The sequence below is a fragment of the Prionailurus bengalensis genome, chromosome B2 (assembly GCF_016509475.1).
Source record: "Prionailurus bengalensis isolate Pbe53 chromosome B2, Fcat_Pben_1.1_paternal_pri, whole genome shotgun sequence".
NCBI classification, from domain to species: domain Eukaryota; kingdom Metazoa; phylum Chordata; class Mammalia; order Carnivora; family Felidae; genus Prionailurus; species Prionailurus bengalensis.
In genome coordinates, this window is record NC_057349.1 from 4,280,856 (window position 1) to 4,302,930 (window position 22,075).

Genomic DNA, 22,075 nt, shown 5'->3' on the forward strand with positions numbered 1-22,075 from the left:
CATAAAAGTGCAAAGTATATGAAAATCATTTGAAATCTTAATTGCTTAAGAGCAATCAGTATCTATAGTGTGTGTATTTCCCTATGGTCTAATTTATGTATGTGTTAGGATGAATGATTTTTAAAATGTTAAGATCATAATGCATGTACGATTTGGGTCCTTAACATTATAATACATTTCTTCCGAATATGAACATTTCTCATTATACCCTTCAGATACATGCTTGGAGCAGTAGAAGTTTATTAAGTCAGAGGGTAAAGGTATTTTTAACTTTGGGTAATGACATTTTAAAGGATCCTGGGGCGCCTGGGTGACTCGGTTAAGCATCCAACTCTTGGTTTTGGCTCATGATTTCATAGTTTATGAGTTCGAATCCCACATCGGGCTCTCTGCTGTCAGCACCGAGCCTGCTTTGGATCTTCTGTCCTCCTCTTTCACAGTATTATACCTTCAAAACTAGGATTAATTGCCAACATTTGAAAACAAGTAGTTTCACACAGAGTCTAGATGGCCAGAGGGCATTCTTATAAGGTAGCTGTTCTCTGGAGCTGCCTGGGCGAGGCACCTGATCTTTGGGCTCCCCAGTCCCCAGCAAACCCCCATTACCTTCCTCTGTGTGCACCTGCCTGGATGTTGTGTAGGCCTCCCCTAGCCCAGGCTGAAGGACTTTGTCTGCTCGGGAGCAGTCTGGGTCCCACGGAGCACACGGGGGCACACGGGGACTTGGGGCCAAAGCTCTGGCTTGTCACCAAGGGCTTCTTTTGCTCGATCTTGTCCTCCATGGGCAGCTCTCCCTTGGGGACTGGGGAGATGTGGTGGCCACCACAGTAGGTGGCTGGGGTCCTGGTCTCTTCTCAACCCTCATCAACCATAGAGATACAGTCAAACACTTACCTGCATAAACTCCACGCTGCTGTCCAAGGGGGTTTCCTGACGAAAGAGCAGAAGGAAGTTTTCATCCTCAGACAAGAACATAGTGGCAAGCTACAGAAATGGAGAGACATAGCAGTCGGTGACACTGGCCAGTGCCCCCTGGGAAAAAGCCACGGTGAGACCTGTTATAGGGCAGAAGGGCTTGGGTTCCTCAAGAGTGAGAGCTCAGATTGCAGTTCTGTGCCCTAGATTGCCATGTTTGATTCACTGATTCTTTCAAACGGTATTGCACCCGTACTGGGAATGAAACACTGTGGGTGTCTGCCTTCTGCAAGCTTCCGATCCAGAATAATAATCCTAATTTTAATAATAAATTTGTCAGTGTTTACTATGTCCCAGGCACTATCTTACGACTCTCTCATATTAAAATAATTTCACTCTGTAATATAAAAGAAAATTAAAATAGCAAATAATTCTTTTTTTTTTTTTTTTAATTTTTTTTTTTTTTCAACGTTTATTTATTTTTTGGGGGACAGAGAGAGACAGAGCATGAACGGGGGAGGGGCAGAGAGAGAGGGAGACACAGAATCGGAAACAGGCTCCAGGCTCTGAGCCATCAGCCCAGAGCCCGACGCGGGGCTCGAACTCACGGACCGTGAGATCGTGACCTGGCTGAAGTCGGACGCTTAACCGACTGCGCCACCCAGGCGCCCCTCAAATAGCAAATAATTCTTATGTGTGCCATGAACTATTCTAAATTCTTACGTCTGCTTATTCACTGAAACCTAACAACGACCTATAGAGTAGACAACACACCATTATTATTATTTGTTAGTTGAAGCAACTGGAACTTGCCTTAGCTATGTGGTGAGTAAGCAGTGGCACCAGGACTATGGCCACACTTTTAACCTTTCTGCTGTGCTGGCGAGATGCTACATATACGTTCACTTCTGTGCCACAGTTACAGGCAGTAGTGTTGAGTGTTGGCTAATTTATTCTTTTATGTTATTAGTTTATTAGTGTCTCTATGATGCTGTAATACTTGGACCATGCATGATAAATTCAGTCATCCAACTTTGCATTTGAGTTCCAGCTCTACTGATTTACGTCACATCTCCCACGAGTAGAGGTGACATTTTCGTCTCCTGCGTGATTGTTACTCTTACATCAGCACGTAGGCGTGTTTGGCTGGCCTCGTCTGTCACCCGCGGTCTAGCAGTGTTATTGTCTTCTCTCTGAGCTGTCCGCCATAAGCAATGGCCATTCCTCCCATCACCGGGCGCTTCTCCCAGCATCTGGTACACTGCCAGAGAGTGAGCCCAGACGGATGCTATTGGTGGCTCGTAGGCGTGATGAGCCCACACTCCTGCGCACATTCTCTAGTTGGATGAAGGTCTGCTCGTGGACACAGTGTGGGCATGATAACGATCGGGTTCTGAATATCGTATGTTGAGTAGCTCGTCCATGGCAGGCACTGGAAAATGTGCTTTTCATTTATTATCTCATTAAATTCTCACACCAGTCCTTCTGGGGGGCATAAATACCCCCCTTACTATGGGAGTGGGACAGCACCGTGTGCCATTGATAACCGACCCTGATTCCTTCTCCATTGCTCGCCTGTTATTTGCTATGGCACAATTTAATTGATATCTCTGTGCCTCAATTTCTTCATTTGTAAAATGGGATAATAACGTTTACGTGCTAGTGTTTATGTCAAGACTGAAAGTAAAGCGAGGCACCATTAATAAGCTGTTCATAAAATTCCTGGTACATATGAAACAGTCAATACATGGTAACTGCCGTGTTGATGAAGATGATAAAACGGAGGCGCAGGGAGCAGTGAACTGGCCAAGGTCTCACATTCACGGTGTGGACTTGGCCCTTTCCCTGCCCCACCCCTCGGGCCCCCGGCCGAGGCTCCAAGGTCAACTGGATATGGCAACTGGTCTTTAGGACTGAGTTCTTTTTCACACGGGGTACCATAGGCCAAGGAACCAAATTAAAATGTAATTCGCTGGTCCTCAGTCTCTAGAACCCAGTCTGTCTTTAGCTTTGTTTGGAGGGCACAGAGGAGCCCTGGACAAATCCGGTGTACAGATCATCTCCCCAAACCTGGCTGCGGCTCGGTTGGGACTTCTTCCCCATCTTAATTGTGCCAGAATACCTAACATGTACCAGGTGCGCTGATTTTTATGTCTCACCACCTGTGACTGGAGTCAGTGATGTAGTCAGGGGTACGGCACAAGGTCGGGGAGACACTGTTCCTCCTTAAGCTCACAGATGGCAGGTTAGGGACCTCGGACCGATGAACTGGGTACCATCGGCTTGTCTACGAACAGCCCCTCAGTAATGTCATTTGCAGGACTCTATGACTGGTTGGCGTAAGCTATTCCCAAGTGCTTCGAGAAGGCCCGCCTGTTGTTAGCAGGGGTTAACCGTGTTTCATTTATTCATTATTAAGTCAGTACATATTTGTCGAGCACCACGAATGTTACCCTCTGTTCTGTGGGCTGGGGAATGCAACAGTGAACATGTAGTCACGAATACTTCGGTATTTCTAGCGTGAGGCCTGCACTTCCTTCTTTGACAGATACGCAGGTACCTTTCCATCCATTATACTACAAATGCTCGTTACGTATATAATTTTGCCTTGGAGGGAAAATTTTGGAAACGACTACGTTCATACATCTGGATTTAGTTTATTGCTTTTCTGAAAAGGCTGCATCCTGGTGAACACATCTACTTTTTATAAGGAGGCGTTGTCTTGCCCTATTATCATAACCTTCTGAAGGAAAACAGTCCTGTTTTCATGAATAATACTGTCTGTCCAAGTATGGCGACATCGAGACTCATTCTACAGGTTTCCGGTAATCTGTGTCGCAGGCAATTTTGACTATAAAATAAATACCTTAGTTTTAAGTAGCTCATTTTTAGATACAGACTGGTAACTATATAGCATGAACCCATCGAGTGATATCTTTAAGTGGGGTTACACTTAAACTAGTGCCACTAATTGGCCACGTAATGCACATGAAATAGGGCTAATGTCCCACTCCTATCTCCTTGCACTATTGTGGGGGATAAGGTATCAACATATGTGTGGAAATCCTTTCTAAACTCTAAACCTTTTGGTAACTGGAAGGAAAAACAATGAGGTTAAAGAGACACTACCCGAGGCACTGCGCGCTTAACACCTTGCTTTTGTAGACTCAGTAAATGTGGGCTGAACTGCAGACAGCTGCTGTCTGTTTTGTTTTTAACGATCTTCAGGGATAGATCTTTCCAGCCTCCGCTGGCCGATACGGAAGTTTAAACTCATTTATTGTCGCTAAAGTTTTCCTTATACCAAGGTTGAATTTGAACAGCGCATTGCAAAGAGACAAATATTGGATCAGGTAACTGAAAGGCCTCCAGCATATCAATTCCCCAGTTATCAAGTAAGTATAAATATTGATTGACCTAACTAAAACGATGGAACTATTTGTTGCTAAGCGGATGAGAAAGGAGAGGTGATTACTTCAAAATACCGTGTAGGCCACCTGCCTTGTAGAGAGTTCTGATTTCCCAACCAGATGTAAGATTTGCATTATCTTTCAGAGAAAATGATAGCTCTAAAAAGGCTAACGGTACCTCTTTCATTTGTACGCGACCAGCTCTAGAGACGTCCTGGGGAGCCATAATTCGCTGTTTCAGTCTCCGCACATTTTCTTCTACCACCGGCGCCTATGATAGGCCAGACAGAACCAAATTAAAGCCACTGGGATTCCAAAAACGTAGCTGGGGTATCAAATATTCAGAGCAGATAGCCTGATAATTATGTGACTCTAACCTGGGAAGCAGGTCACTTAGCCATTTAGAGCAAGCCTACCGTGTTGAACAGGGGGAAGAGTGCCAGAGATTTCTTGAGCAAACCATCACTGATCGGCACCCTGACCAGGTGAGACCTACAGCAGGTGAATTCCTAAAACATGAATGAAGGGACGCTGAGAGACTAGAGTGTTAAAGTATGGTTTTGAACATCATTGTATGTTTTGTTGTGACAAAAGACTGTATAGTAATGAACATACTTTCTTTCCCAAGAACTTTCTTCCCAAGAACTCAGAGATTTTGTTCTATTTTTTTCTTTTCTTTTTTCTTTCTTTCTTTTTTTTTTTTTTGAGTAAGAGAGAGACCACACATGAATAGTAGGGGAGGGGCAGAGAGAGAGGGAGAAAGAGAATCCCAAGCAGACTCCATGCCGTCAGAGCAGAGCTTGAGACAGGGCTTGATCTCGCAAACCATGAGATCATGACCCGAGCTGAGATCAAGAGTCAGAAGCCCAACTGAGCCACCCAGGTGCCCCAATTTTGTTCTGTTTCTTTTTTTAAAGGTATTTTTTTAAGTTTATTTATTTTGAGAAAGAGGGTGTGTGCACATGCGTGAGTGGGGGAGGGGCAGAGAGAGAGAATCCCAAGCAGGCTCTGTGCTGTCAGCGCAGAGCCCGATGTGGGGCTTGATCTCACGAACCATGAGATCATTACCTAAGCCAAAATCAATCGTCAGACATTTAACCAGCGGAGCTACCCACACACCCCTATTCTATTTCTAAGTGAAAAGCCTGGCCCTTCTAGGTTGCCAGTTCGACATAGCTCATTCCCTTCCTCTTCTCCTTGGATTTGTTGAGGAAAAGGTCATTAGAAGGGAGGAAAAGTAATAAAGTGTTGAGTACCAAAGATGCCACATCTCCCTTTCACGTACAACTTTTTCTACACACTAACTTGTTCCTCATCGGTGGACTGCAGGATTGGTACAAAGAAATATGACATATATAATCAACAATGGAGAACGAATTCTGATGCGGGAGTTGAGAAGCAGAAACACTCCCCAGCAGTGCCCGATTCCAAGACTGCAGACTCCATCAGCCATGCTAAATTCATTCTCCTCAGTCCTGTCCCTAATACTCTCCCTGCCAGTCAACCCCCTCGTCAGTGGGTCCACTACATATAGAGGGATCGGCATCTCTAGTCTTGGCACCTTGGATCATGTGCGTGTGAGTTTGTGTGTGTGGGTCGTGTACGTGCAATCACACAGAAAAGAAACTGATGATCACTCAACAAGGTGGGTCTTCACTCTGGGTTTCAGGTGACTTTCTAGATTAAGAGATCTGTAGGATGGCAGTGATTTCTGTAGCTCTCAAATACAGTATCTGTGGAGTGAATAAATGATTCTTTATGATGGACTGGGCCTTCCCAAAGGAAGTTAACTAACATGGGCCATGTTGGTGGAAAATTTAAATTTCAAAATAAACAAATGTGAAGCCAAAGAAGCTGTACCCAGATCCTCTGTGCTGCCTTTAGTTTGAAGCCACAGAACCTTGACTTCTGTCCTTCCAGACCTCCCACCCCAGAGCCCATGCCTAGTTGTTGGACCCAACACACCAGGACCTAGGGACTGCTTCCATTCCCCATCAGCACCCCTCCCTCCTACTGTGAGACTCTGGGCCCCCGCAGGGTACTCGTCATCCCTGAAGCATTGAGGGAGACCCGGGATGTGCCACAGTCTGGACGGGAAGGATGTGCACACGGCCCCAGACAATGATGTTCTGCAGGGCACTGGCTGTATCCAGACCTAGTTCAGAGGCCAGTTCTGCGCATGTGAAGAGAAAAGGCAGAGAGCTGAGGGCAGGGGTGAGTAACAGAAACAGCAGCAAAAACGGCTGATGGTCCCATTAAGTCTGTCCCCTCAGAGGCTCTGAGAACCAGGTAATTACACACAGGCTGCCCGCTCTCCAAGGTTGACTACCAGGCACCTTACTGTCAGAAACCTTAAGATTCCTCTTTCCGCGATCTCTGTGCCCTGCTAATGAGGGAAGAAAATAGAGCTATTCAGGCCTTCGAAGAACTGCTTGCACCCCTAAACCCCAGGCCAAGGGGCTGCCCAATGGTGGAGGCTTCCCTGTGGCTGGTTCCATAGGCACTGGGGCATCACTGATGAAAAGTAAGGGTCACAAATGGTGATTGTTGCTCGGTTTAAAGGGCTTCCACTCGGGAAGTCTTGCCCTCTTCTTAAGGACATGTGTAGGGGCTGCTCATTTCTCATCAGGGGAAAAAAAAAACAGAATTAGGAATAGTTTCCTTAATCACGGTTGTCCAGGTAGCATGGAGGGTGCAGCGCAGGTCTCTATAACCCTACGCCCCAGGGTAATGCCTCAGCATTTTGAAACAGGATAATGGCCGGCGACGACATCTTTGGATAACAGCTGGCACCAAAGGCCCCTCCCCAGCCAAGTGCTGAGAAGAGGTGCTGGGGCCACTGCCAGAGACTGATGCTACTAGAACCCTCCTTCTGATGGGCAGTTGCTGTTCCTGGAGGGACAGAGGCTAGAAGAGATACAAACTGACTTCGGATGATTTAAAAATACGAGATCTTAGGCAGACCCCGAATGTACAGAAATGCCTAGGGGGTGGAACTTGGTGTCTACATTTTAACAAATACAGAGAATTCTGAAGCGTGCCCCAGTTTTGCCTCCACCACCCTAAGGATTCTGCAGCCGTCCAACCCCTTTGCCTCTGGCCTCAGGAAGGCCTACACTGAGCACAGGTGCACAGGACGCTGGTGACTCATTTGTCTCCTTTCCTGGGGGGACTGGGCCTGCCCCAGTGTGAGAGGGTGAGTCCACAGGCTGGCTCTGAGGGAGGGTGAGGAAAGAACTGCCCCTCTGCTGTGTCACTAGAGGCAACAGTGCCTCCGACGTTAGCCAAAGCCCCAGAAGGAGATGGCTCATGGGATGGCTTATGGTGCCCTTGGCTTAGGGCAGACCTTGTGCTTTAGTAGCCCCACCCCCACCTCATGACTGAAAAGAGGACACTTCCAGTTTCAGCCCTGACAGCAACTTTTCTCCCCCTTTCCTACCAACCACTAAAGCAAGGAGCTTCTGAAAAGTTGGGAAGTTCCAAGTCTCTGGGAATTTGGGTTTTTTGACCATCCAGTTTATTCTAAGATGTTGAATGGCTCTGCCTTCATCTATTTGTTTTCCTCTAATACTCCTGTCATTCCTGACACAACAGCGCCTGACTCATAGGCTCTGGAATGCCATGAGCCTTCGCATTTACAGCAGTAAGTAGGAGCAAGGCAGAGACAGAGAGAGAGACCGAGAGAGGGAGACAGAGTGAGGTAAGGGAAGGAAGGAGAAGAAAAGAGAAGAGAAACTGATAGAAGACAAGAAATGAGAGGCAAAAAAGATTAGACCGATAAGAAAGGGAAAGGAAAAGAAAGGGAGAGGAGGGACAAGAGAGCTTTGAGAAACAGACTGAAGGTAGAAGGGACACAAGGAGGCAGGAGAGACGGTGAGACATGGAGAGACATGTAGGACATAGAGAAGAGAGACAGAGAGGCCAGAGAGAAAGTCAAGAGATGATGGAAGACGGGGGCCAGGTATCAGAATAAGAAACAGAAATGGGCAGAAAAATGAGACAGATGCACACAAAAAGAAAGAATAGGAGAGGCAGAGACAAGTCCATATATTCAAAGAGACAGAGACAAGGTCTGTGTGGCTGTTGGAGGCAGATGGCAGCCTCTTTTGTTCTGAGCTGCTGCCCACCCCCCCCCCAACCCCTACGCACCCTCCTCCCCAAGCCCTTCTTGATGTACAGGGAGTCTGTTCCCCTCATTGGGCTCCTCCATGAAAGCGCAAGGCACTTTATTCTTCCATGTAAACAGTTATATCTGAGCATAAGTGAGCTTCACAATTCATTTTAAATGCTCCTGTCTCCATGCTATTCCTCTTACTGGGCATCTCCTGATGGAGTTTTACTGGGCTCTCCCCCGCCTAGGCTGGTGTGGCTCGGTGTGAGTTTTTCCTCTGCTTTAGTAGAGGGATCTTTAAAAGTTAATCTCCATCTCTCAAGGCCAGATTTACCATCAGGGTAAATGATGGACTCGATAGATTGGTTTATATTTATTATACCTGGGCTCTGGGCATATTGATTATTTTCTGGTTTGTTATTCCCTAAGAAATCTATACCTATATGAAAAGATTTTTCTATAAGAAAAATCATTTCTGTTAAAATGAACAAGGGAAAGTGATTTTAAGTGGTTGTTTACGGTTTGCTATCAAAGGAGTATCAAATGCACTAAACACACAGAACCTCAAAGCCCTTAACCTCTCTTCCACCTTTTTGAACAAAGTGAGCTGCCTTATCTCCAAGTTGAAATCCATTAGCAGAGACATAACCAAGGAAACGTTCAAAACAGAGGTGTTTGAATTTATAGTTAAGGTCTCTGAGTGGATGACAGATGTCACACTGAAAGTCAGTGACCAGCACACCCAATGCTCCAGTTGCACCTTTTATAAAACCTGCCTCAATTCCTCCGTGTTGCTAGGAGATGGAGAAAATCACACGCAGGCAAAGAAGAAAAGAGGTCAGATGGGATTAATGGGCGCAAATCGACATGAGACTTGGATGCTCCTTGCATGTTGCTAAAGGCACATAAATTAATGCTTAGTGGCACAAGTACTTACATCAGTACCCAGTTTCGTCAAGACGTGGTGAAAGAAAGCATCAAGCTCCTTCTCTTCTATGTATCCTTTCTCTAAATGCAACAAGAGATGCACAAATGGTAGTCACTTCCACAAAATACCACGTGACATTTAGGATTTATCTAAATTGTCTTTAATCTCACACTCTGTAAAATCCCCATGGATACGTTCTTTACTGTTCCAACAACTAAGTGCCAATATCTGACGTCTAGAAGTCATGGATTTGAAAAGTAAACACACATTCAGGAGCTAATGCTCTGTGCTGGGTTTGTAGGAATATTTCGAAAAGAAGAGCTATTAAATACATTTGAATCCACAGATAAACATGAGTTTTAGAAGAAAAGTCCAACCCAAGGATTTGGAAGCTTGGAAAAATTTAACAGATGTAATTATCAAATCTTAGTTTGCAGAGTCAAAACACATGTTAGGCATTTTCTTTAGGGTTGTTTGAATTATTAATAAAGATAAAGCACACATTAAAGAGTTCCATTTTCTTTTCAGGTAGTTCTTTTGCGGGGTGGGTGTGGGTAGTGTCTTTTTGGAAGTTGGTAAAATTCATCCTCCCTTTGAAGAGCACAATAAGGGAGGGCGGACTTCAGAGAGCTGCATGTCAGTCTCAAGCCTCAAATACATGTAATGATCTTTGTCATTATACATGACATATCATTTTAGATATACACACACAGAGACTGAGAAGGGGGGCAAACTTGAACTTCAGACACACACACACACACACACACACACACACAGATTGGGAAGGGGACCGAGTCCTTCCCTCCACCCTGAACTTCACACACACACACACACACACACACAAGGTTGGGAAGGGGCCGAGTCCAGAACTTACACAGACATCCAGATCTGTAATTCCAGTATATCTAACATCTGTGAGGCTTGAAAAATGCTGGAAGACAACTTCCCCTGCGAGGAAAAATGTACGGGAAGGGGAAACTCTGGGTCCTTTCAGAGGGGCTGGAGCCACGTCTACACCTGCGTGTGCAGATGGCTTGCTCGACTCACCATCTCCGTCAAAGCGCTGCCAGACCTGCCAGAAGCCCGCGGCGTCCAAGCGTCCCTGAAGCTGTTCGCGGGCGCTGTCCATGGTGCTGACGCGAGGCTTGGGCACCTGCCGCCAAGGAACGCCGGGTGATAGCCGCTCCTTCCTGACTCCCGCGCCTGAGCGGGTGCTCTCCGGTTTGCTTTGAATACCTGTCTTCCGGGCGGTTGCGAGGGCGGTTGGCGACGAGGCCGGTGGCGCCTTCGTGTCGCTACAGTCCCTAAGCCCCGACTGTGGAGCCCGCCCCACTGCTGGCGCGCTGGTCCCCGCCCCGCCCCGCGCGTAGTTCCATGCACCCTAAGAGGGCCCTTGTCTGCCTCCGCTGGGGGACAGGAGAGAAGGGCGCTGTCCTGGGGCGTGCAGAGCTAACTGCCTTTGCCTTTAATTTATTTGCCAAACTCAAAGAAAACAATCCCCATACATTTGACTTAGCCTCCAAACTTGTGCTTCGAAGGGTTTTCCAGAGAGAGCTCCCGAAATTAAAGTGTTGGAAGAGGTGTCTGTGTTAAGACTCTTTGGACCTGGTAACTTAGGAACATAGTGTGTGGGGAGGGTGGGGATGAGGTGCAGAGGGGTGATGGTGTATGAAATTACCAGAAAGCAAGGAGACTGACAACAGCAAGGTTGATGCCAGAGTGTTTAGGGCACGCTCAATGTTGTGCTAGAACGCACTATAAAGACTTGCTACTAAATGGAGATTCTGCAAGGAACCATGGTTTAAAGCAGGATATGAGGATGTTGGGGAAGTCTAAACCATGCCATGCTCTGCCAGGAAAGAGAGTCAGGGAAGGCACGGTGGCCATCTGCAGAGGTTTTAGGTAGAAGACAGATGATTATGTTCAGCTCCTACGTCTCTCAGTAAAACCAAATGACAAATCATTTGGAGGAACACAGAGCTCTAAGGATCAGAACTGTTCAAAACCTGACTGGTTGCTTTGTGACGTAGTGAACTGACAGGCGCTGATGGCTTCCGACCACGGGCTTTGAACCATTTGTTGAGGAAAGGAGCTCGGGTATTAAGAGAGTTAGACAAGAGTTATGACAACTCACCCTGATATTAGCACTCAAGTTCAGTTTTTAAAAGCACATATATGTAAGCCATCTAAACTACCATAGGAAAAAGAACATGACGCTCCTGGATGGACAGTACTGAGTTAGGATTCCACCTCCATCACTTGTTGGCCTTGTGACCTGGGCTGTTACTTTTCATCTCTCTGAGACGCTGTTTGTTCCTCTATAAAATGAGGATTATAATATCTGCTTTGGGGTGTTGCTGTGAGGGTCAAAGTCGCTCATAGGAATATACAATATATTATAACTGCTATGGTCTTATTAGAGACTAAGAGGTGACTATCTTATTATTTTTTTTAATGGTTGGGGGAGACACCTGGGTGGCTCGGTTGGTTAAACGTCTGGCTCTTGGTTTTGGCTCAGGTCATGATCTCACGGGTCATGGAGCCCCAAGTTGGCCTCTGTGCTGACAGTGCAAAGCCTGCTTGGGATTCGTTCTTTCTCTGCTCCTCCCCTGTTCACATGCTCTCTCTCTCTCTCAAAATAAATAAACTTTAAAAAATAAATAAAGAAAATGGTTTGGAGAAAAAGGGAAATAAGAAACTGTCACAGCCAAGAGGAGCCTAAGAAGAGATCATAACTAACCACAATATTGTATCCTGGATACGATCCTGGGACAGAAAAAAAAAAGGACATTAAGCAAAAACTAAGAAAATTTGAACAAATGTGGATGTTAGTTAATAATAATGAAAAAAATAGTTTAGAAGCAAACACTCTGGGTTTAGGGTCCAGCTTGGCCTCTTACTAGCTGTGATATTGGGCAAGTTACCCAAAAGAAACCTCACTTTCTTTCCTTGTAAAATGAGGAAAGTTGAAGCATTTGCCTTGTTGTCCTAAAGGTAAAATGAAAAAATGAATACATATAAATTTCTTACCACAGTAAACACTCAATGCAGTTAGATACTAAAATGATAAAACTCCATACATACACATTTAGACGATGCTGAAATAAATGACAGGATTTTTTAGTAATGTGGCTTAGGTTAAAAGAGGAAAAGCAATATCATCACTTCTGGGGAAAGTGTTCGGCACAAATATCGGAGAATGTAGCAGGAAGAGAGGGCAAGGGCTCAGTAGTTATCATCAGTTGCCCTGGGTAGTTATGAATACAGTGTCCAGACACCTGGGTGGCTCACTCGGTTAAGCGTCCGACTTCAGCTCAGGTCATGATCTCACAGTTCATGAGTTCAAGTCCTGCGTCAGGTTCTGTGCCGACAGCTCAGAGCCTGGAGCAGGCTTCAGATTCTGTGTCTTCCTCTCACTCTGCCTCTCCCCTTTTTGTGTGCTCTCTCTCTCTCAAAAATAAACATTAAAAAAATATTTTTAAATTATCAGTGTTTCACACAATTTAAATTAAAATCTCTGTGAAAGAGGCTACATTAATCCATAAGTTATTTTATTTCGGGTTATAACTTATTTTGGGTCAATTCTAGCTACTTTGTATTTGCTTTACTCTGAGTTTTCTGCTTGGACAGTGAGGGTCTCAGGTAAATCACCCTTGGTTTTTCCACCACAGATCTCTTCCTCCATCTCCAGGTGGGGGAACCTCTGAGGCGAGACAGTCTTATAGGTGATGTCTGCTGACCCAGTATTTTCTTTCTTTATTTTTTTAAATATGAAATTTATTGTCAAATTGGTTTCCATACAACACCCAGTGCTCATCCCAACAGGTGCCCTCCTCAATACCCATCACCTACCCTCCCCGCCCTCCCACCCCCCATCAACCCTCAGTTTGTTCTCAGTTTTTAACAGTCTCTTATGTTTTGGTTCCCTCCTTCTCTAACCTTTTTTTTTCCTTCCCCTCCTCCATGGGTTCCTGTTCAGTTTCTCAGGATCCACATAAGAGTGAAAACATATGGTATCTGTCTTTCTCTGCATGACTTATTTCACTTAGCATAACACTCTCCAGTTCTATCCACGTTGCTACAAAAGGCCATATTCATTCTTTCTCATTGCCAAGTAGTATATTCCATTGTGTATATAAACCATAATTTCTTTATCCATTCATCAGTTGATGGACATTTAGGCTTTTTCCATAATTTGGCTATTATTGAAAGTGCTGCTATAAACATTGGGGTACAAGTGCCCCTATACATCAGCACTCTTGTATCCCTTGGATAAATTCCTAGCAGTGCTATTGCTGGGTCATAGGATAGATCTGTTTTTAATTTTTTGAGGAACCTTCACACTGTTTTCCAGAGTGGCTGTGCCAGTCCGCATTCCCACCAACAGTGCAAGAGGGTTCCTGTTCCTCCACATCCTCTCAAGCATTTATAGTCTCCTGATTTGTTCATTTTAGCCACTCTGGCTGGTGTGAGGTGGTATCTGTGTGTGGTTTTGGTTTGTATTTCCCTGATGAGGAGCGATTTTGAGCATTTTTCATGTGCCTGTTGGCCATCCGGATGTCTTCTTTAGAGAAGTGTCTATTCATGTTTTCTGCCCGTTTCTTCACTGGATTATTTGTTTTTTGGGTGTGGAGTTTGGTGAGTTCTTTGTAGATTTTGGATACTAGCCCTTTGTCTTATATGTCATTTGCAAATATCTTCTCCCATTCCATCAGTTGCCTTTTAGTTTTGTTGATTGTTTCCTTTGCAGTGCAGAAGCTTTTTATCTTCATGAGGTTCCAATAGTTCATTTTTGCTTTTAATTCCCTTGCCTTTGGAGATGTGTCAAGTGAGAAATTGCTGCGGCTGAGGTCAGAGAGGTTTTTTTCCTGCTTTCTCCTCTAGGGTTTTGATGGTTTCCTGTCTCACATTCAGGTCCTTCATCCATTTTGAGTTTATTTTTGTGAATGGTAAAAGAGAGTGGTCTAGTCTCATTCTTCTGCATGTTGCTGTCCAGTTCTCCCAGCACCATTTGTTAAAGAGACTGTCTTTTTTCCATTGGATATTCTTTCCTGCTTTGTCAAAGATTAGTTGGCCATACTTTTGTGGATACAATTCTGGAGTCTCTGTTCTATTCCATTGGTCTATGTGTCTGTTTTTGTGCCAATACCATGCTGTCTTGATGATTATAGCTTTGTAATAGAGGCTAAAGTCTTCGATTGTGATGCCTCCCACTTTGGTCTTCTTCTTCAAAATTACTTTGGCTAATCGGGGCCTTTTGTGGTTCCATATGAATTTTAGGATTGCTTGCTCTAGCTTCAAGAAGAATGCTGGTGCGGTTTTGATTGGGATTGCATTGAATGTGTAGATAGCTTTGGGTAGTATTGACATTTTAACAACATTTATTCTTCCAATCCATGAGCATAGAATGTTTTTCCATTTCTTTATATCTTCTTCAATTTCCTTCATAAGCTTTCTATAGTTTTCAGCATACAGATCTTTTACATCTTTGGTTAGATTTATTCCCAGGTATTTTATGATTCTTAATGCAATTGTGAATGGGATCAGTTTCTTTATTTGTCTTTCTGTTGCTTCAGTATTAGTGTATAAGAATGCAACTGATTTCTGTACATTAATTTTGCATCCTGCAACCTTGCTGAATTCATGTATCAGTTCTAGCAGACTTTTGGTGGAGTCTATCAGGTTTTCCATGTATAATATCATGTCATCTGCAAAAAGTGAAAACTTGACTTCATCTTTGCCAATTTTGATGCCTTTGGTTTCCTTCTGTTGTCTGATTGCTGATGCTAGCACTTCCAACACTGTTAAATAACAGCAGTGAGAGTGGACATCCCTATCGTGTTCCTGATCTCAGGGGGAAAGCTCTCAGTTTTTCCCCATTAAGGATGATATTAGCTGTGGGATTTTCATAAATGGCTTTTATGGTGTTTAACTATATTCCTTCTATCCTGACTTTCTTGAGGGTTTTTATTAAGAAAGGATGCTGAATTTTGTCAAATGCTTTTTCTGCATCAATTGACAGGATCATATGGTTCTTATCATTTTTTTATTAACATGATGTATCACATTGATTGATTTTGCAAGTATTGAACCAGCCCTGCAGCCCAGGAATGAATCCCACTTGATCATGGTGAATAATTCTTTTTATATGCTGTTGAATTCGATTTGGTAGTATCTTGTTGAGAATTTTTGCATCCATATTCATCATATTGGCCTGTAGTTCTCTTTTTTTGCTGGGTCTCTGTCTGGTTTGGGAATCAAAGTAATGCTGCTTCATAGAATGAGTCTGGAAGTTTTCCTTCCCTTTCTATTTTTTGGAACAGCTTGAGAAGGATAGGTATGAACTCTGCTTTAAATGTCTGGTACTGGCACAAAAACAGACACATAGACCAATGGAATAGAATAGAAACCCCAGAACTAGACCCACAAATGTATGGCCAACTCATCTTTGACAAAGCAGGAAAGAACATCCAATGGAAAAAAGACAGTCTCTTTAACAAATGGTGCTGGGAGAACTGGACAGCAACATGCAGAAGGTTGAAACTAGACCACTTTCTCACACCATTCACAAAAATAAACTCAAAATGGATGAAGGACCTGAATGTGAGACAGGAAACCATCAAAACCTTAGAGGAGAAAGCAGGAAAAGACCTCTCTGACCTCAGCCGTAGCAATCTCTTACTCGACACATCCCCAAAGGCAAGGGAATTAAAAGCAAAAGTGAATTACTGAGACCTTATGAAGATAAAAAGCTTCTGCACAGCAAAGGAAACAACCAACAAAACTAAATGGCAACCAACGGAATGGGAAAAGATACTTGCAAATGACATATCGGACAAAGGGCTAGTATCCAAAATCTATAAAGAGCTCACCAAACTCCACACCCGAAAAACAAATAACCCAGTGAAGAAATGGGCAGAAAACATGAATAGACACTTCTCTAAAGAAGACATCCGGATGGCCAACAGGCACATGAAAAGATGTTCAGCGTCGCTCCTTATCAGGGAAATACAAATCAAAACCACACTCAGGTATCACCTCACGCCAGTCAGAGTGGCCAAAATGAACAAATCAGGAGATTATAGATGCTGGAGAGGATGTGGAGAAACGGGAACCCTCTTGCACTGTTGGTGGGAATGCAAATTGGTGCAGCCGCTCTGGAAAGCAGTGTGGAGGTTCCTCAGAAAATTAAAAATAGACCTACCCTATGACCCAGCAATAGCACTGCTAGGAATTTATCCAAGGGATACAGGAGTACTGATGCATAGGGGCACTTGTACCCCAATGTTCATAGCAGCACTCTCAACAATAGCCAAAATATGGAAAAAGCCTAAATGTCCATCAACTGATGAATGGATAAAGAAATTATGGTTTATATACACAATGGAGTACTACGTGGCAATGAGAAAAAATGAAATATGGCCTTTTGTAGCAACGTGGATGGAACTGGAGAGTGTGATGCTAAGTGAAATAAGCCACACAGAGAAAGACAGATACCATATGTTTTCACTCTTATGTGGATCCTGAGAAACTGAACAGGAACCCATGGAGGAGGGGAAGGAAAAAAAAAAAGAGGTTAGAGGGGGAGAGAGCCAAAGCATAAGAGACTGTTAAAAACTGAGAACAAACTGAGGGTTGATGGGGGGTGGGAGGGAGGAGAGGGTGGGTGATGGGTATTGAGGAGGGCACCTTTTGGGATGAGCACTGGGTGTTGTATGGAAACCAATTTGACAATAAATTTCATATATAAAAAAATAAAAATAAAAATATTTTCAAAAAATAAAAATAAAAAATAAAAAATAAAAAATAAATGTCTGGTACAATTCCCCAGGGAAGCCATCTGGTCCTGGACTCTTATTTGTTGGGAGATTTTTGATAACTGATTCAATTTCTTAGCTGGTTATGGGTCTGTTCAAATTTTCTATTTCTTCCTGTTTGGGTTTTGGAAGCGTGTGGGTGCTTAGGAATTTGTCCATTTCTTCCAGGTTGTCCAGTTTGTTGGCATATAATTTTTCATAGTATTCCCTGATAATTGTTTGTATTTCTGAGGGATTGGTTGTAATGATTCCATTTTACATTTATGGTTTTATCTATTTGGGTCCTCTCCCTTTTCTTTTTGAGAAGGCTGGCTAGAGGTTTGTCAATTTTATTTTTTCAAAAAACCAACTCTTGGTTTCATTGATCTGCTCTACAGTTTTTTTAGATTCTATATTGTTTATTTCTGCTCTGATCTTTATTATTTCTCTTCTTCTTCTGGGTTTGGGGTGTTTTTGCTGTTCTGCTTCTATTCCCTTTAGGTGTGCTGTTAGATTTTGAATTTGGCATTTTTCTTGTTTCTGGAGATAGGCCTGTATCGCAATGTATTTTCCTCTTAGGACTGCCTTTGCTGCATCCCAAAGCGTTTGGATTGTATTTTCATTTTCATTTGCATATATTTTTAAATTTCTTCTCCAATTGCCTGGTTGACCCATTCATTCTTTAGTAGGGTGTGCTTTAACCTCCATGCTTTTGGAGGTTTTCCAGACTTTTCCTGTGGTTGATTTCAAGCTTCATAGCATTGTGGTCTGAAAGTGTGTATGGTGTGATCTCAATTCTTTTACTTATAAAGGGCTGTTTTGTGACCCAGTATGTGATCTATCTTAGAGAATGTTCCATGTGCACTCGAGAAGAAAGTATATTCTGTTGCTTTGGGATGCAGAGTTCTAAATATATCTGTCAGGTCCATCTGATCCAATGTATCATTCAGGACCCTTGTTTCTTTATTGATCTTGTGTCTAGATGATCTATTCATTGTTGTAAGTGGAGTATTAAAGTCCCCTGCAATTACCAAATTCTTATCAAGGTTGCTTATGTTTGTGATTAATCGTTTTATGTATTTGGGGGCTCTCATATTCTACACACAGACATTTATAATTGTTAGCTCTTCCTGATGGATAGACCCTGTAATGATTATATAATGCCCTTCTTCATCCCTTGTTACAGCCTTTAATTTAAAGTCTAGTTTGTCTGATATAAGTATGGCTACTCCAGCTTTCTTTTGACTTCCAGTAGCATGATAGATAGTTCTCCCTCCCCTCACTTTCAATCTGAAGGTGTTCTCAGGTCTAAAATGAGTCTCTTGTAGACAGCAAATAGATGGGTCTTGTTTTTTTTTATCCATTCTGATACCCTATGTCTTTTGGTTGGAGCATTTAGTCCATTTACATTCAGTGTTATTGAAAGATATGGGTTTAGAGTCATTGTGATGTCTGTAGGTTTCATGCTTGTAGTGATGTCTCTGGTACTTTGTGGTCCTTGCAACATTTCACTCACAGAGTCCCCTTAGGATCTCTTGTAGGGATGGTTTAGTGGTGATGAATTCCTTCAGTTTTTGTTTGTTTGGGAAAACCTTTATCTCTCCTTCTATTCTGAATGACAGACTTGCTGGATAAAGGATTCTTGGCTACATGGTTTTTTTTGTTCATCACATTGAAAATTTCTTGCCATGCCTTTCTAGCCTGCCAACTTTCAGTAGATAGGTCTGCTACTACCCTTATGTGTCTACCTTTGTATGTTAGGGACTGTTTACCCCTAGCTACTTTCAGAATTCTCTCTTTATCTTTGTATTTCGCCAGTTTCACTATGATATGTTGTGCAGAAGATCAATGCAAGTTACATCTGAAGGGAATTTTCTATGCCTCCTGGATTTCAGTGTTTGTTTCCTTCCCCAGATCAGGGAAGTTCTCAGCTATGATTTGTTCAAGTACACCTTCGGCCAGCCCCTTTCTCTCTCTCTTCTTCTTCTGGAATTCCTATGATAAGGTTATTGTTCTGTTTGATTGCATCGCTTAGTTCTCTAATTCTCCCCTCATACTCCTGGATTTTTTTTATCTTTTTCTCAGCTTCCTCTTTTTCCATAATTTTATCTTCTAATTCACCTATTCTTGCCTCTGCCTCTTCAGTCTGTGCTATGGCCACCTCCATTTTATTTTGCACCTCATTTACAGCATTTTTTAGGTCCTCCTGTTTCTCAGTCCCTTGATCTCTGTAGTAATAGATTCTCTGCTGTCCTCTATACTTTTTTCAAGCCCAGTGATTAATTTTATGCCTATTATTCTAAATTCTTGTTCCGTTATGTTACTTAGTTTTTGATCAATTCTCTAGCTGTCGCTACTTCCTGGAGTTTCTTTTGAGGAGAATTCTTCCGTTTCGTCATTTTGGATAGTCCCTGGAGTGGCCCAGCACTTACCCTGTGCTGTCCGGAGTAACTTGTGTTGGTGGGCGGGGCCACAGTCAGACCCAATGTCTGTCTCCAGCCCACCGCTGGGGCCACAGTCAGACTGGTGTGTACCTCCTCTTCCCCTCTCCCAGGGGCAGGACTCACTGTGGAGTGGTGTGGTCTCTGTCTGGGCTACTTGCACACTGCCAGGCTTGTGGTGCTGCTTTGATGGGATCTGGCGTTTTAGCTGGGGTGGATCTGCAAGGTGCACAGGGGTGGGAGGGGTAGGCTCAGCTCGCTTTGCCATAGGTGGTCCCCTGTGGGAGGGGCCCTGCAGCACTGGGAGGGAGACAGGCAGACCCATTGGAGGGATGGATTCACAGAAGCACAGCGTTGGGTGTTTTCCCGGTGCAAGCAAGTTCCCTGGCGGGAACTGGTTCCCTTTGGGATTTTGGCTGGGGGATGGGCGAGGGAGATGGCGCTGGTGAGCACCTTTGTTCCCCGCTGAGCTGAGCTCTGTCCTCTGTGGCTCAACAACTCTCCCTCCTGTTGTCCTCTTGCCCTCCCCGCTCTCCGAGCAGAGCTGTTGACTTTTAACATTCCAGATGTTAAGTCACACTGGCTGTCAGAACACACTCCGCCAGGCCCCTCCACTTTTGCAAGCCAGACTCGGGGATTCCACCTTGCCAGGCGGCTGCCCCTCCACTGCCCTGGCTCCCTCCTACCAGTCCGTGTAGTGCGCACGGCCTCTCCACCCTTCCTACCCTCTTCCGTGGGCCTCTTGTCTACACTCGGCTCCGGAGAGTCCGTTCTGCTAGTCTTCAGGCGGTTTTCTCTGATCCAGTATTCTCAAATACTTTCTCAATGGCTCTCTTCTTTGTCAAGGGTTAGGATGGTTTCCACACCCCCCCCCACCCCCATCCAAGGAAACCTCTGTTTGAGAGAATGCAAGTTATGTGAATATTATCTACCTAGCATTCATGACAGAAAATGAAAAGTTGTCATTTGGAAATTACAATTCTCACCGAGTGCCACATGCCAGGCTCCTGGAAATTGTTTCTATAGAGTTCCATTTGGTTCTCCAGTTCTGAGACTAGCAGTCTTTGTAGCTGTATTTCTTTCCTCCTTCCTTTAGGTGTAAAAATCCTTAAAGATTAAAAAACTTTAACAATTGTAATAGTTTGCATTATTATGCTTACTGTAGAAAGTTTTAAAATAGAATTATAAATAGCAAAATGAAAACCACCCATGAGTCTCCCTCTTCCCCATTCCAGAGATAAACATCATTCACATCATTAGTGAATATCCTTCTAATTTTTCCTATGTGTAGAACATAGGACAGTAGAACAATGTATTTTACATTACAGAATTGGGTCATCCTATATGCATGCTTTTGTAACTTGCCCTTATGTTCTGAGCACTGTGTGTGTGTGTGTGTGTGTGTGAGAGAGAGAGAGAGAGAGAGAGAAGGAGGGAGGGATAGATCAGGCTTCAAAATCAAGATTTCTGTGTATGCAGCAAAGCCCATCATAGAGACTTACCATAATTATTTAACAACAACCTTACATTAGACCTTATTACTTCTGGCATTTGTCTTATTTTCCCTTTTTCCACTATTTATCAGAAAACAAGATCAGTCACCAAGTTGGTGAGTTCACACAGATTACTCTTCCTGACTGATTTTGACACTGTATCCAAAATTAAAAAAAAAATTTTTTTAATGTTTGTATTGGAGAGAGAGAGAGAACAAGCAGAGGAGGGGCAGAGAGAGAAGGAGACACAGAATCTGAAGCAGGCTCCAGCCTCTCAGCTGTCAGCACAGAGCCCAATGTGGGGCTGGAACCCATGAACCACAAGATCATGACCTGAGCTGAAGTTGGACGCTTAACCAACTGAACCACCCAGGCGCCCCCGCACTGATAATATTTTTAAAGCTCCCCTAGGAATTAAATTAGGCCCACTGACTATCCCTTTGTCTATTATATATTTTGGTCATTTTATGATTTGGATATGGCTCCGCTGAAGGACAATATGAAAAAGGAAAAAACTTCTTAGAATTCATACTTATAAGTCGCTCTGGTAAGTTTTAACTGGTGGCTGAGACTAAGGTTTGCGTGCGTTGTTCTTTTTTATCCCTGCTGATTTCACTTTTTCCTTGAAGTCATTTCCTCCTTTTCTCATTAGCATAGCTAATTGATGGTTAGTTGTACAAGAAACATCAGTGGTCTATAATTTGAAGCATTGCTAATGAACCCTGACGCATGCATTCAACTCTGACTTAGAATCTCTGCATCTTTTTATAAACTCAAAGTGAAATTTCTCGCTGGAAATATAAACAGGGCCTTCTTTAGCATTATCTTCTGATATTTATTGAACATTCAAATGTGGCAAGCCTCTCACAGACGCTATAGTAAACGTTAGGATTTAAAGAGATTGCTTTGGTTTAGTGACAGCTCCAAAGGGCAAAGGAAAGAAACAGTCATGAGGGCCATTTTAAGGGTGACAGAGTGTTA

At 43.6% G+C, this 22,075-nt stretch overlaps 1 protein-coding gene across 1 annotated transcript in view; it reads right to left on the reverse strand.

Moving 5' to 3' along the window:
• SCGN (secretagogin, EF-hand calcium binding protein) overlaps positions 1–10,665 on the reverse strand; it is a 36,195-nt gene extending 25,530 nt beyond the window's left edge. The window contains exons 1-4 of the mRNA XM_043590663.1: positions 10,412–10,665; positions 9,374–9,444; positions 4,504–4,596; positions 895–984 (exon numbers count right to left, since the gene is read on the reverse strand). Of these exons, the coding sequence (XP_043446598.1) occupies positions 895–984; positions 4,504–4,596; positions 9,374–9,444; positions 10,412–10,493 (336 nt within the window). The 5' untranslated portion in view covers positions 10,494–10,665. The remainder of the gene's footprint in view (positions 1–894; positions 985–4,503; positions 4,597–9,373; positions 9,445–10,411) is intronic.
• Positions 10,666–22,075: the final 11,410 nt, after the last annotated feature.